The 12,190-nt window shown below is 55.1% G+C and overlaps 1 protein-coding gene across 5 annotated transcripts in view; it reads right to left on the reverse strand.

Annotated features, from left to right (window-relative positions):
• CACNA1E (calcium voltage-gated channel subunit alpha1 E) overlaps positions 1-12,190 on the reverse strand; it is a 153,794-nt gene that overhangs the window by 32,257 nt on the left and 109,347 nt on the right. For 3 of the 5 annotated variants that reach the window (XM_058029916.1, XM_058029919.1, XM_058029918.1), the window contains exons 21-29: positions 11,092-11,148; positions 9,273-9,857; positions 8,889-9,163; positions 8,132-8,291; positions 7,508-7,637; positions 6,957-7,016; positions 6,580-6,686; positions 1,488-1,499; positions 127-223 (exon numbers count right to left, since the gene is read on the reverse strand). In XM_058029916.1, coding sequence (XP_057885899.1) covers positions 127-223; positions 1,488-1,499; positions 6,580-6,686; positions 6,957-7,016; positions 7,508-7,637; positions 8,132-8,291; positions 8,889-9,163; positions 9,273-9,857; positions 11,092-11,148 — 1,483 coding nt within the window. The remainder of the gene's footprint in view (positions 1-126; positions 224-1,487; positions 1,500-6,579; positions 6,687-6,956; positions 7,017-7,507; positions 7,638-8,131; positions 8,292-8,888; positions 9,164-9,272; positions 9,858-11,091; positions 11,149-12,190) is intronic. The other 2 variants (XM_058029920.1, XM_058029921.1) reach the window with 1 other exon arrangement.

The following is a 12,190-nucleotide window of genomic DNA, read 5'->3' on the forward strand; positions in this document are numbered from 1 at the left end:
GGCTCCTAGAACACCCCAAAAGCTTTGAAAACATCTTGTTTATTGCTCACAAACAAATCACTGGGGTGGTCCCTGCTCCCAGGGAAGAGGAGAAGAGGATGTGAGGCAGGAGATGGAGCTCGTTACCTTCAGCTTGGGCAGCCTCTTGATGGTTTTCAGGGGCCTCAAGACCCGCAGCACACGGAGGGACTTGATGGTCTTGATATCCCGGCCCTTGTTGGTCCTGCCACATGGGAGGGAGGCACACACACCCAAAAGTGGAACAGAGAGACAATAACCTTGTAGACCTGGGTGCCCTGGGGAGCTGAACTGCCAACAACACCCCCCAGCATGTGTGAAGATGGGAACAGGAGGGGCACAAATACTGCTGAGATCCCAGCCCACCTCAACACAGCTCCTCCGACAGCCAGCAGAGATGGAAAACCAGGTAATCCCCTTTTTCCTGGGATTAGCACCCTTCCAGAGCCCTCAACAAACCCCTCGCTGTAGGAAGCAGTGCCAGGGCTAGGGCAGACAGTGCCAGGAGGTTTGCAGGGCACAGGCACACGCTGTTTGTAAACAGGGCTTGTGCAGGGTCACCGCCGCTGCAAATTGTTTCCTTCCCGTTGCAAGAGATGCAGAATAAAACGAGGGAGGTTTGCTCAAGGGGGTCCACATTGCCAGGAAAATTGTGGGTGCCTCATGCCTGGAAGTGTTCCAGACAAAGTTAGATGGGGCCCTGAACAGCCTGGTCTAGTGGAAGGTGTCCCTGACTAAGGCACAGGGGTTGGACCCTTGGGAGGGTCTCAAAGGTTTCTCCAGATCAGAGCTGTTCTTGCCTTCACCCCAAATCAGCTGAGGGAGGCAGAGTTTACCAGGAGAATTCTTTAAAAGCCCCCTCATGACCCTCAATTCTTGCATATGATGATTATTCCCTAATCACAATATCACAATACCAGGTAGGATTTTTTTTTTCTTTTTTAACCAAAGCCTGGATCTCGAGGTCCTGGTGAAGGTGGCACAGCTTGGCTCCACCAGGCACCCTCGAAAAAACGTCAAGGAAATTACTTGCAACAACAGATGCTCCCAATTACACAGCTCCTTGGCGAGGGTTAATGCAACAGGGAGTACAATAATGGGCTTAATCATTACGAGATGTAAACAAAACCACTAATTAATAGCCCTCCCTAGAAGCACAGCCCTCACATGCATGGGAAGCAACTGTACAGACGAACCTAGGACTCACTGCTTTGCTCAGAAATAGGGCCTGGATAAAGGCCTGGGATATCTGACTGAGGGCAGCACTCATCTGGTGCAAGTTGTCACCAAGGCCACCCCAAGTGCAGTGTCTGACACCTGCTATGGGGAATCCCTTCAGCCCTCAGGAGTGCCTGCAGAGCAGCATGTTGCAGCCCCTGAAAATGCAGCTGAGGGTCAGCCCAGGTGTGGGACAGAGTGAGCTCCAGCTGCAGCCACCCCCCCTGCATTCCCAGGAGCACCATAGTTACCCCAAAGCATTCCTGTCGGCGATCCAGCCCAGCAGCCAGCGAGCAGCACCAGCAGAGAGGTGGAAAAAGAAAGAAAGAGAGGAGGAAGGTGAGAAAAGGGTCAGGGGAGTTGCATGGGGACCCTGCAGTAGCTGCCCACCACCCCAGACCTGAGGAGAAAGGCACAGTGTGTAGACCATGTTGTAGCCTTCAGGATGGGGCACATCTCCAGGGAGGAACTCCTCCAGAATCCCCTCCTGCCCTCCCTGCTGGAGGTTTTGGGTGGGGGGCATGTGGTGAAAGCTCTGCTGGAAGAGGAACCTGCATGGAGTTGGGACAGTGGGCAGCAGCAGGAAGGCACAGTGCTCCTCAGCCAGCAGCTGTGGGGTCAGTAAGCCAAAGGCAGGTGCCTCCAAGGGAACCCACCTGCAAGCCACAATAGTTCCCATCCAAATTCTGCTCAATCACCTCCACTGAGAGCTGCACTGAGCCTGAGCTGCAGTGTAGGGTCTCCTGCAAGCCAGCAGGATGCTCCATTTGTACAAGCCACGGTGGGCTCCAAGGTCCCTGGCTGTAACCAAACCTCTGTCCCTGCTTGAGCCAAGTCCCTGCCATGTGCACACAGAGTGCTCAGCACTTGGGGCAAAGCCTGTAAGCAAAACTTTTCCTTAAACACATCAAACTCACCCCAGCCCCTGGCTGTGTGTCAGTCCAGAATGTGGGAGGTGTGCTGAAAAGGTGACAGCTTAACTTTGCAGCACTTCTGTGGTGCCCTGACCTGCCTCACACCAGGTTATTCTGCAGTACCTAGGGGTCCTTCTTTCTTCCAGACCCAGTGGGCACAAGGAGATGCTGCAAGGAAAGAAGCCCCTCTGCTGGGTAATCAGCCCCTGCACAGCCAGGGCTCCACACTGGCCACTCAACCTCTGCACCAACCCTTCCACCAGCCCTGGACAGCTCTGCAAAACTGCTGAGAACTGCAGCCTCAGAGGGAGGCAAAAGCCAGCAGGGTCTTTACTTGTGGTTCTGGTTATTTCAGCTAATTTAATTGGAACTCCTTGGAGATTTACAGCTTTTTATTTAGGCTGTGCATGGATTGATGGATTAGCTTTCCACGTGGAGAGCCAGAGATGAATGGAGACAGCCTCTCCCAGGATTTGTGGCCTCTGAGGGAGCAGTGGACAAGCCACAGTGGCTCACAGAGAGACAGCTTTGTGGGTGGACACTTGGTGGTCAGAGATTTGGATGTGGCACTGCTGAACCAGCTCCAAACCTCCTGCTGTGCTCCACAGCCACCCCTGAGGGAAAACCAGAGTGAAGAGGGAGGCAGGAGGGGCAGGAAACCTGCATGGAACACCCCAGAATTCCTGCTGGGAAGTGCTGGACTCAGGCACCAGCTGGTCTCATCCAGGTAATCACCACACTCCACAGGCACTGCTGCTCCCACCCAGCACCATGGAGGAGAGGAGGAGAAGGAGAAAGGAGAAAGGAGAAAGGAGAGAAGGAGAAGGGAGAAGAGGAGGAGAAGGAGAAAGAAGGAGAAGTAGAAATGAGAAAAGAGGAGAAGTAGGAGAGGAGGAAGAGGAAGAGAAGGAGGAAGGAGGGAGGAGAAGGAAAAGGAGAAAGAAGGAGAAAGAAGGAGAAGGAGGAAGGAGAAAGGATAAGGAGAAAGGAGAAGGGAGAAGAGGAGGAGTAGGAGAAAGAAGGAGAAGTAGAAATGAGAAAGAAGAGAAGGAGAAGGAGGAGAAAGGAGAAGGAGAACAAGAAAAGAAAAGGAGAGGGAGAGGGAGAAGGAGGAAGGAGAAGGGGAAAGGAGAAGAGAAGGAGAGGGAGAGAAAAAAGGAGAAGGGAGAAGAGGAGGAGAAAGAAGGAGAGGGAGAAAGAAGGAGAAGAAGGAGAGGAGGAGGAGGAAGAGAAGGAGAAAGGAGAAAGTGAAGGAGGGAGGAGAAGGAAAAGCAGAAAGAAGGAGAAAGAAGGAGAAAGGAGAAGGTGAAGGAGAAGGAGGGAGGAGAAGGAAAAGCAGAAAGAAGGAGAAAGAAGGAGAAAGGAGAAGAAGGAGAACATTCCCCGTGCCCTGGCCCCACATCAAAGAGCTCACGGAGGGAGAAGAAAAGGAGACTGATTGGAACTTTAGCACCAGAGTTTTCCCCTGGGGATCAGGAGGGAGGCTGGGAGGGAGGGTGGCAGGCTGGGACATGGAGAGCTGGTGAATATCCTGCAGCTCCTTGGGCTGCCGAGGGCAGAGGCAGGTGTTCTTAGAAATGCTTTATAATGCATGAACCCATCAGAAATCACCGTGAGGCCTTTGTTCCCCTCACTGCCCAAGCCATGAGCTCATCTCCTGCAGCAGGAGCTGGGCTGGAGGTGGGGCAGACAGACAGACAATCCTGCAGGTTTACAGGACAAAATCCCCATCCATGGCACAAGCAGCTCAGCATCTGCCCAGTTACAGTTGCAGGAGAGAGCGGGAGACACCGGTGCTCACTGCAAACCTGTGTGTGGAGATGCCAAGGCCTTCTCCACACATCCTCACCCTCGAGAATTCAGCTGCCCCATGCCCAGAGGGAACATCCTTCCCTCAGCAGGCAGGGGCCAAGCAGGGCTGGAAGGTGCCAGGCAGCTCCCCCACATCCCCTGCCAGCTGCAGGGCCACCACAGGAACTGTGCCACCCTTGTGGGGCGAGGGCAAGGGGACAGCAAGCAATTCCTGTGCAGTGGTGAGGGTCACCATGACATTTTCTGAAAAATCCTCTTTGTCCAGGATTTTCTCCTGGGAAGCTGAGAAGCCTCAGAGGGGAATGAAAACAAAAAAATATCTGATTTCCTTCTCCTGTGTTTGCTGCTTTGGAATGTGGCTTGGATATTGTTTACCAACAGGTGCATGTTTGATTGGTTCCATGTGAATTGTTTTTAATTAATGACCAGTCACAGCCAGCTGTGTCAGACTCTCTGAGTCAGTCACGAGTTTTCATTATCATTCTTGTTGTTAAGCCTTCTGATGTATCCTTTCTCTTTCTTTAGTATAGTTTCCGTATAGAATAATATTATAAATATTATATATGTATTGTATGTACATTATAATAATATGTATACATATTATATATATGTGTGTGTATATATAATATGTATACATATTATTATAATGTAATGTAATATAATGTAATGTAATATAATTTATAGTAAATATCATATCATATCATATCAATAATATCAGCCTTCTGAGAACATGGAGTCAAATCTCTCACCTTGTCCTGGGGACTCTCACAAACACCACCGGTGAGGACACCCCTCCACCCAGGAGCAGGCTGAGCCAACAACCTGTGCTCCTTCAGCCATCAAAACTCTTGATGGAAGTTGCCTTGGAAGGAAAAGGCTCCTTTGTCCTCCTACTCAAACAATGCATCTTCAGGCTGCTGATGCTGAGGGGCTGTCCTGGCAGAGCAGGGATCAGCCAGGCCCTGGAGATGCTCCATCCACCCTCCTGGTGGCCTGTGTGGCCTCCCAGAGGCTCAGAGCATTGTCCCCAGTCTACAAACGTGCCCCCAGCCCCTTCCCCATGGTCTGTGCTCAGCCCCCTGCCCTGCCCAGGGGCTGCTCCATCCCTGTGCTGGGCGAGCTGACTTCTCCCATGCTCTTCCCAAGGAGAGAGCAGGGCTGGAAGTGCTGGGTCAGGAGGGTGAGGAAGGCACAAGCAATGAGCCAGAGGGGCACAGGTGGGTGAGAACCAGGAGAAGGAGCTGCTTCCCAGTGTGAGGTGAGGTGGGAGGGATGGATTATGGACTGTAATCCATCCAGGGAGCCCCACACGGTACCTGAGCTGTGGCCAAGGCTCCCGTCCTCCCCTGTCAGCAGCCACTGCTGCCAGTGTCACAGGCACAAAGAGAGAACAACAGCGTGACAAAGGAGCCTGAGCCTCTCCTCTCTGCTCCTGTCTCTGCAATGGGGCAGCACAGTCCTGGGGATAGACCAGGGGGTGCCCCTTCCCTGCCAGCACCACCTTGGCACCACACATCCCTCCCTGAGCTCACTGCACCCTGTCGCAGACATTTTTTATGGAAAATCCTTTCTTCAGGATTTTTCTTCTTGAGAAGCTGAGAAGCCTCAGGAACAAAATGTAAAGATTGATTATCCGTTGCTGTGGAATGCAACAAGTAGATCTGTGATTAGTCCACGTTAGATGTTTCTAATTAATGGCTAATGACAGCCCAGCTAGCTCAAGCAGAGAGTCCGAGCCACAAACGTTTGTTATCATTCCTTCCTATTTTATTCTTAGCCAGCCTTCTGATGAAACCTTTTCTTCTATTCTTTTAGTATAGTTTTAATGTATATCATAAAATAATAAATCAAGCCTTCTGAAACACGGAGTCAGATCCTCGTCTCTTCCCTCATCCTGAGACCCTTGTGAATGCTGTCACAGCACCCTCTGCCCCAGCCAGCAGCACAGGGCACATCAGAGCAGCAGGAAACTCATCCCTGCGTGCTCCTGCCCTCCATGGCACACCCCAGTAGCCACAGGTGCCACAAGCTCAGTGCCAGGGCCCAATCTCCAAGCAATGCTCAGTGGGGATGCTGCAGGGCAAGCACACAGCCCCCTCTGTGATGCCTCAGAGGATGCTGGCACAAGCCCCACCAGCCTCATCCCCATTCCTGCAGGGGTCCAGAGCAATGTCCCACTCAGACCAGAGGGAAAAGTCACCAGCCAGGGCTACCATTTCCAGCACAAATGTGTTCGCAGGGCAGCTCCACCTGGCAGGCTGCAGCTTTTGCTGTCTCTGTGCACCCCAAGATGCATGACAGGTGTGTAACTCCAGGTCTGGCCCCTTTAGGCCATTTCCCCCGTCTCTAACAGTCCCTTCTGCTCTGTTTCAAATCCACTTGCACCAGAAACTTCTTCCTAGCATCTCCAGCTTGCCTTGCCTTGCTCCCTGCCTGCTTTCTCATCAGCTTCTGCCAACCAGGAGAAACATCTTTGGAGCAGCCACACACCACTGCCAGGAGCCATACCAGAAATAAAATACAAAACAAAATCAGAGTTTAGTAGCCATAGCACACAATTTCACCCTTCTCCCAGCCCAGGGGAGGCATGGAGCTGACAAGGACAAGGGCCACTTACGCCAAGGCAAAAGCCACCAGTGCTCCCACCACCACGATGAAATCAAGGATGTTCCAGAGGTCTCGGAAGTAGGAGCCATCCTGCAGGATCAAGCCCTGGTCAATCATCTGGAGGGGAGATACAGAGAGAAAAACAGGCAGGGGATGAGCAGCTCAGACACCAAGCTGGGGGACAGGGACACTGCAGACACATCCCAGAGTCCTGGCTGTAGGACTTGGTATTTTGTGGAAGCCTCGGGACTGATAAAGGAGGTGCTGAGCACTCTGGACCAGCATTGCTGAGAACCAGACTTTAAGGTCTCCACCTGCTAAATTGAGGACCAGAACTGCAGAACTGAGCTATTTCCCAGGGAAGCTGCATCCTGTCAGGGCTCTTACCTTGATCACCATCTCGAAGGTGAAGACACCAGTGAAGACGTAGTCGAAATACCTCAGCACCTGCAGACAGAGGGCACAGGTGCTCTGCAGCTGCTGCTCAGCAAAATGTGCCCACCCAGACACCCAGATACAGCAGCTTGCTTAGCTCAGGGACAGCAAAATGGGGTTGGTTTGCTTGTCCCAAACTCAGCCTCATCCCTAAGAGTTCAGGACAGCCCCAAACCCAGCCTGTGCAGGCAGGAGGGAACCATTCCCCATGCAAATGGCTTGGAAATGACACTGCTAGCCAGGATCACCTGCCCCACACCAGTACCAGCATCTCCCCAGTCCAAGGCACTTTACAGCTGACCAGGCATCCTGGTCTCTCCCCAGGCTCTAAACCCTACGTGGGGGAAGCTGGGGGTGACTCCCACGGTTCACAACAGAATGTGATGGGGCAGAAATCAGATTCCACAGCACAATGCATGTGCCACCGTGGGCTGCCCTGATCCCTCAAACCCTGCAGGAGCTCTGCCTGCCCTGGTGGGGGAGCAGGAGGGGGTTGCAATCACTTTGTTGCGGTCGGAGTTGGTGAGGACGGGATCCTCGGCGGCGAGGGCGATGCTGCTGGCAGCGATCACCAGCAGGATGCACATCTCGAAGTAGCGCAGGTTCACGATGTAGTGGCAGGCCCTCCTCACCCTGCAGGGACACACACCCCACCCGTGAGCCCCTGGCAGGACACAGCCACAGCCCTTGTGCAAAGCCCACCCCATGATGCCGCCTTCCAGGGTGGGGAGATGGGCAGCAAAGCCTGAGGAGCAGAAGAAGGGAGCCCAAGGAGTGTTTGGGCATGTTGGTCCCTCTTCTCAGCTGTCTCAGCCCCACAGCCAGGCAGGGAGAGTCCCCAAGAAATTGGGGTGCTTACTCTTCCAGGCTGCTGGGTCTGGGGAAGAGCTACAGAGCAGCAGAAAACTGCAGGTAAATATAACAAACAAGGAATAAAAATCCCAGTTTGGGAGAGAGCCATGCCACAGAGGGAGAGCAATGTGGGGCTTGGGGAGCTCTGTGGCTGCTTTGGGAGCGTGTTTCGGAGACACTCATCTCCCTTCTCACAGGGATTTCCTGGTTTTGGTGATGTCTGGGGCTCCTTCCCCTTGCAGCCCTCCCCAGCTCCAGAGTGAAAAACATCTCACGGGTTGGTGGTGCTGAAGATGAACATGGAGCTGTGCGGCACCATGGCTTTGCCTGTCTCGCTCTTTTCCTTCTTCCTCTTCTTCTTCTCCATTTCTTCCTCATCCTCTTTGGTCTCAGCCTCCTTTAAGGGGCTGGCTTCGCCGTCTGTCTTGTTGCTAACTGCAGGAAAGCGAGAGCCTTTGCCCGACCTTGCACCCAGACAACACCCTGGGATGTCCCTGCCACCCCCCCAAATTCCTGCTCTGAATCCCTGTGCTGTCACAGGGAGAGGGACTAGGTAGGAAGAAAACACACCAGCTGCTGGCATGGAGCAGATAAAATGGGTTTAACGAGGCCAATTTTCACCTTGCTGGTTAATTAATAACACTGTTTAAAGCAGCTCACCTTGACAGCCAGGATGCTGCTAAGGGGTTTGAGTGACAGTGAGCTGCCTGAGGCTACAGATGTTACAGGAAAAACAGGGAATGCCAGAGATTTTCCCAGGCAGAGAGGAAGGGGAAATGATGGATTGGATGAAGGGGTGGTGGGAAATGATAGATCAGATGAAGGGGTGGATGGGAAGAGGTGAGAAAGTGGATGCTGGCGCATCGGTGTTTGGGTCCCCCTGCAAAACTGGGGTGAAGCGCTGCAAGGAGCAGCACGGAGATCCCCCCAGCTGATGGATGCAGACAGGACAACCCACACGAGCAGCTTTCCACCCCCACAGGGTCCCCGAGGGCTGGGAGAGGGGCTCAGGAAAGAGAGAGGGGTCCTCACTCTGTACCACAGCGGAGTCGTGCACATCGATCATGATGGCCGTGCTCTCGGTGGCCTTCTCGGTGTTGGGGGTGATGGAGGACAGGTCGGGCTCGCTGCGGCTCACGCTGCGGCTGGGCTCCAGCAGCGCCTGCTCGCTCGTGTCCGGGCTGCTGCACTCCTGCTCCGTCAGCGTGCCCGTCCTCCCCTGGCACAGCTCGGCTGCCACGTGTGGGGGGCTGCCCCTCTTGGCGGTGCCAATCAGATCGGCGTCGCCGGCAGGGACCCCGTTTGTCCTGCAGTAGGGACAGGGGAGAAAAGGAGGTGTGAGAAGATACAGGGGCAGGAGATGGAGAGAATTTGAGGAGCTGTGAGGATTGCAAGATGTCCTCTGCAGGTACCAACCTGATGGACTCCCCGCTTGCCTCTGGCTCCCCGGGAATCAGCGCCTCTGTAGCAGCCACGTCCCCGCGCCGGTCCCCATCCTGTGTCCCCTCAGCAGCGCTGGCCTCCTCCAGCCCCATCTCCTGGCTGGCCGAGCGGCTCCCCAAGATGCCAGCCGTGTCCTTGCCCTCCACGCGGGCTCTGCGGTGCCGGCTGCGCCGCTGGCTCTGCCTCATCCTCGCCCTATCCTCCATGCTGCCTCCTGCCCCGTCCTGCTCTCCTGGCTCACAGTTCCCGTGGCAAGACTTCTGCTGCCACATGTCCCGCTTGGCCCGGGGTGATGTCCTCTCCTCCCCACCGCCGGGGTTGGCCCCTGGCAGCGGCTGCTCGGGTCCCTCACGCTCTGTCTTGCCCTGCTCCTCGGCGCATTTCTCCAGGGTGACTCCTTCCCCGGGTCTCTTCCTGCGGAAGATGCTGGCGTGGGGGTTGATGAGGGGCGGCTCGTCCTTGTTGATGCCCTCCTGGCTGGACATCTGCATGTGCCGGCGCAGCTGGCTGGTGCGCTGCTCCCACACCGACATGTGGTGCCTCCGCCGCCGCTCCCGCCTGCAACGGGGCATGGCCAGGGGTCACCATCCCGGCTGCCCTCAGCGTCCCCCCGCTGAAACACCCACCCTGGATCTCATCTGGGAACCCCAGGCACAAGGAAGCACCACCACCAGGGTTACAGGCTCAATGGTGTGCCATTGAGAATTAGATATTTTCTTGTAGGTAGAGGCTCAGTAGGAGTACGAAAACATAGGCTTGGATTATCGCTACTGCTGCCTCTAGGATAGTTAGTAAGAAGAAAACTAGTAAGGTTAGGAGTGAATCTGCTGGTATTTGTGGAGAACAGGGCTGTTGTGGCTGTAGAGATGAGTTGGATGAAAAGGTGGCCTGCTGTGAGGTTGGGTGTTAGGCCTACACCCAGTGCTAATGGGCAAATAAGTAGACTTGTTGTCTCGATTAGGATTAGGGCAAGGATTAGTGGGGTGGGGGTGCCTTCTGGTAGGAAGTGGCCTAGTGAAGCAGAGGGTTGGTTTCACAGTCCTGTTAGGAGGGTGGATAGTCATAGGGGGAAGGCTAGGGCCAAGTTTATAGATAGTTGGGTGGTTCATCAGTTTTCCTCTGGTGCTGGGAGTGCGCTTGTGTCCCTTCAGAAAGCATCAGGCTGATGGGTGACCAGCCCCAGCAGCCTCGCTGCTGCCCTGAAGCTTTCAGGCAGCAAGTCCAGCTTCTGGGAGCAGCCAGCATCCTGGTTTGCCCTATCCCACACAAGCAGAGACCACCTTCCCTTTGTGTGGACACCTTAAATACGGGCCAAGCCCTCTTGCTGCACCCAGGGACCTCTCCTCGCCTCTCTCCCAGCACATCCCAGGTACAAAGCCAGACCTGAGGCTTGAGGAGCAGCGATTTTGAGGGGAAGGAGCTGCACTGGGCTTCTGGGCTACACCACTAAACTTCTGCAGCGTGGTAAAACAGCACCCTGGAGAAGACAAGACGTGCCCTTCCCGACACCCCCGCGGCACAGGGAAAACACCCAGGAGCACAGACGGGCACGGGCACTGCTCACACCCCACTGCAAACCCACGGGCAGCGAGCCATGGGCGGGCACTGGCACCGCGGCACCGCGCACGGGGATCCGCACACAGCGGGGAAAACGGGGCACACGGATACAGCACACACACACACACAATGAATTCCCACTCCCGAGGGGAGCGGGGCGTGCCCCGGCCCCGCGGACGGACGCACAGACAGCACAGGAGGCACAGACGGACACGCGCCCCCGCCGCCCACATACAGGTGGCTGCTGCGTGGCTCCCACATCGACATGTGGTGTCTCCTCCGCCTGTCTCTTCTGCGGAGGAAAAACAAACGGGTTCAATCCCCTCCTTCCACTCGTGTGGGCAGCGCACAGAGCTGTCCCCCCTCCCTGGGCAGGGCTCCTCCTGGCCCTGGGCATCCCACGGGCACGCTGGTCACGGGCGGGCACACTCCAGCTGGCACTCTGCTCCCTGGGAGCCTTCCCCACACCAGTGCAGGCTCCAGTCCTTCAGAACCTCTGAGACATCCTTGGATACTTAGCCTCTGTCTCAGACTGCTCCAAATTCACTTCTCCCAAGAAACATGGGAGCAATGCATCAAGCCGGCCCTGAGATGCTCAGAGCCACCACCATGAGCTGCTGGTGCCCTGGGAGCACAGAGGGGAACGTGAACTTCCCCAGCAAACACAAGGCACAAGGCCAGGCTGAGATGCCACAGAGCTGCTGTCACCTGAGCAGCCCCCACACAGAGCAAGTTAACAGGGCTGGCAGGGTGAGATTCCAGGCATTAACCTTTGCCTCAGCATAGAAAGGATTCAGATACACACAGCTCCAAGAACTCTGCCCTGAGAATATGCAATCATAGAAACACAGAACATCTTGAGCTCAAAGGGACCTACAAGGATCATTCAATCCAGCTCCCAGCCCTGCCCAGGACAACCCCGAGAATGCCACTGTGTGCCTGAAAGCACTGCCCAAATGCTTCTTGAGCTCTGGCAGGCTCACTTCCCAACAGTTTGAAGGCATTCCCCTTGTCCTATCACTTGTCAAAAACCACCTTGTCAGAAATCCCTCTTCAGCCCTCTCAAGGTGCTCCAAGGTCTCCAGGCCTAACAACCTCCCAGCTCACGGGAGAGCCGCTCCAGTCATGCCAGTGCTTATGGTCTCCATGGATCCCCATGCATGGGGAGGCCTCAGTGCCACGCTGGAGGCAGGGCTGGAGCTGCCAGTGCCCACATCATCCCCACAATGAGCTGCAGAGCCTCCAGACACACCCACGCAGCACGTCCAGCACCAATGCATGCCAGTGCATTGTTCAACGCTCGTAGTGCCCAGCTGGCAGCCCCGAGCCAGCTG

The sequence above is a fragment of the Melospiza georgiana genome, chromosome 9 (assembly GCF_028018845.1).
Source record: "Melospiza georgiana isolate bMelGeo1 chromosome 9, bMelGeo1.pri, whole genome shotgun sequence".
In the NCBI taxonomy this organism is placed as follows: domain Eukaryota; kingdom Metazoa; phylum Chordata; class Aves; order Passeriformes; family Passerellidae; genus Melospiza; species Melospiza georgiana.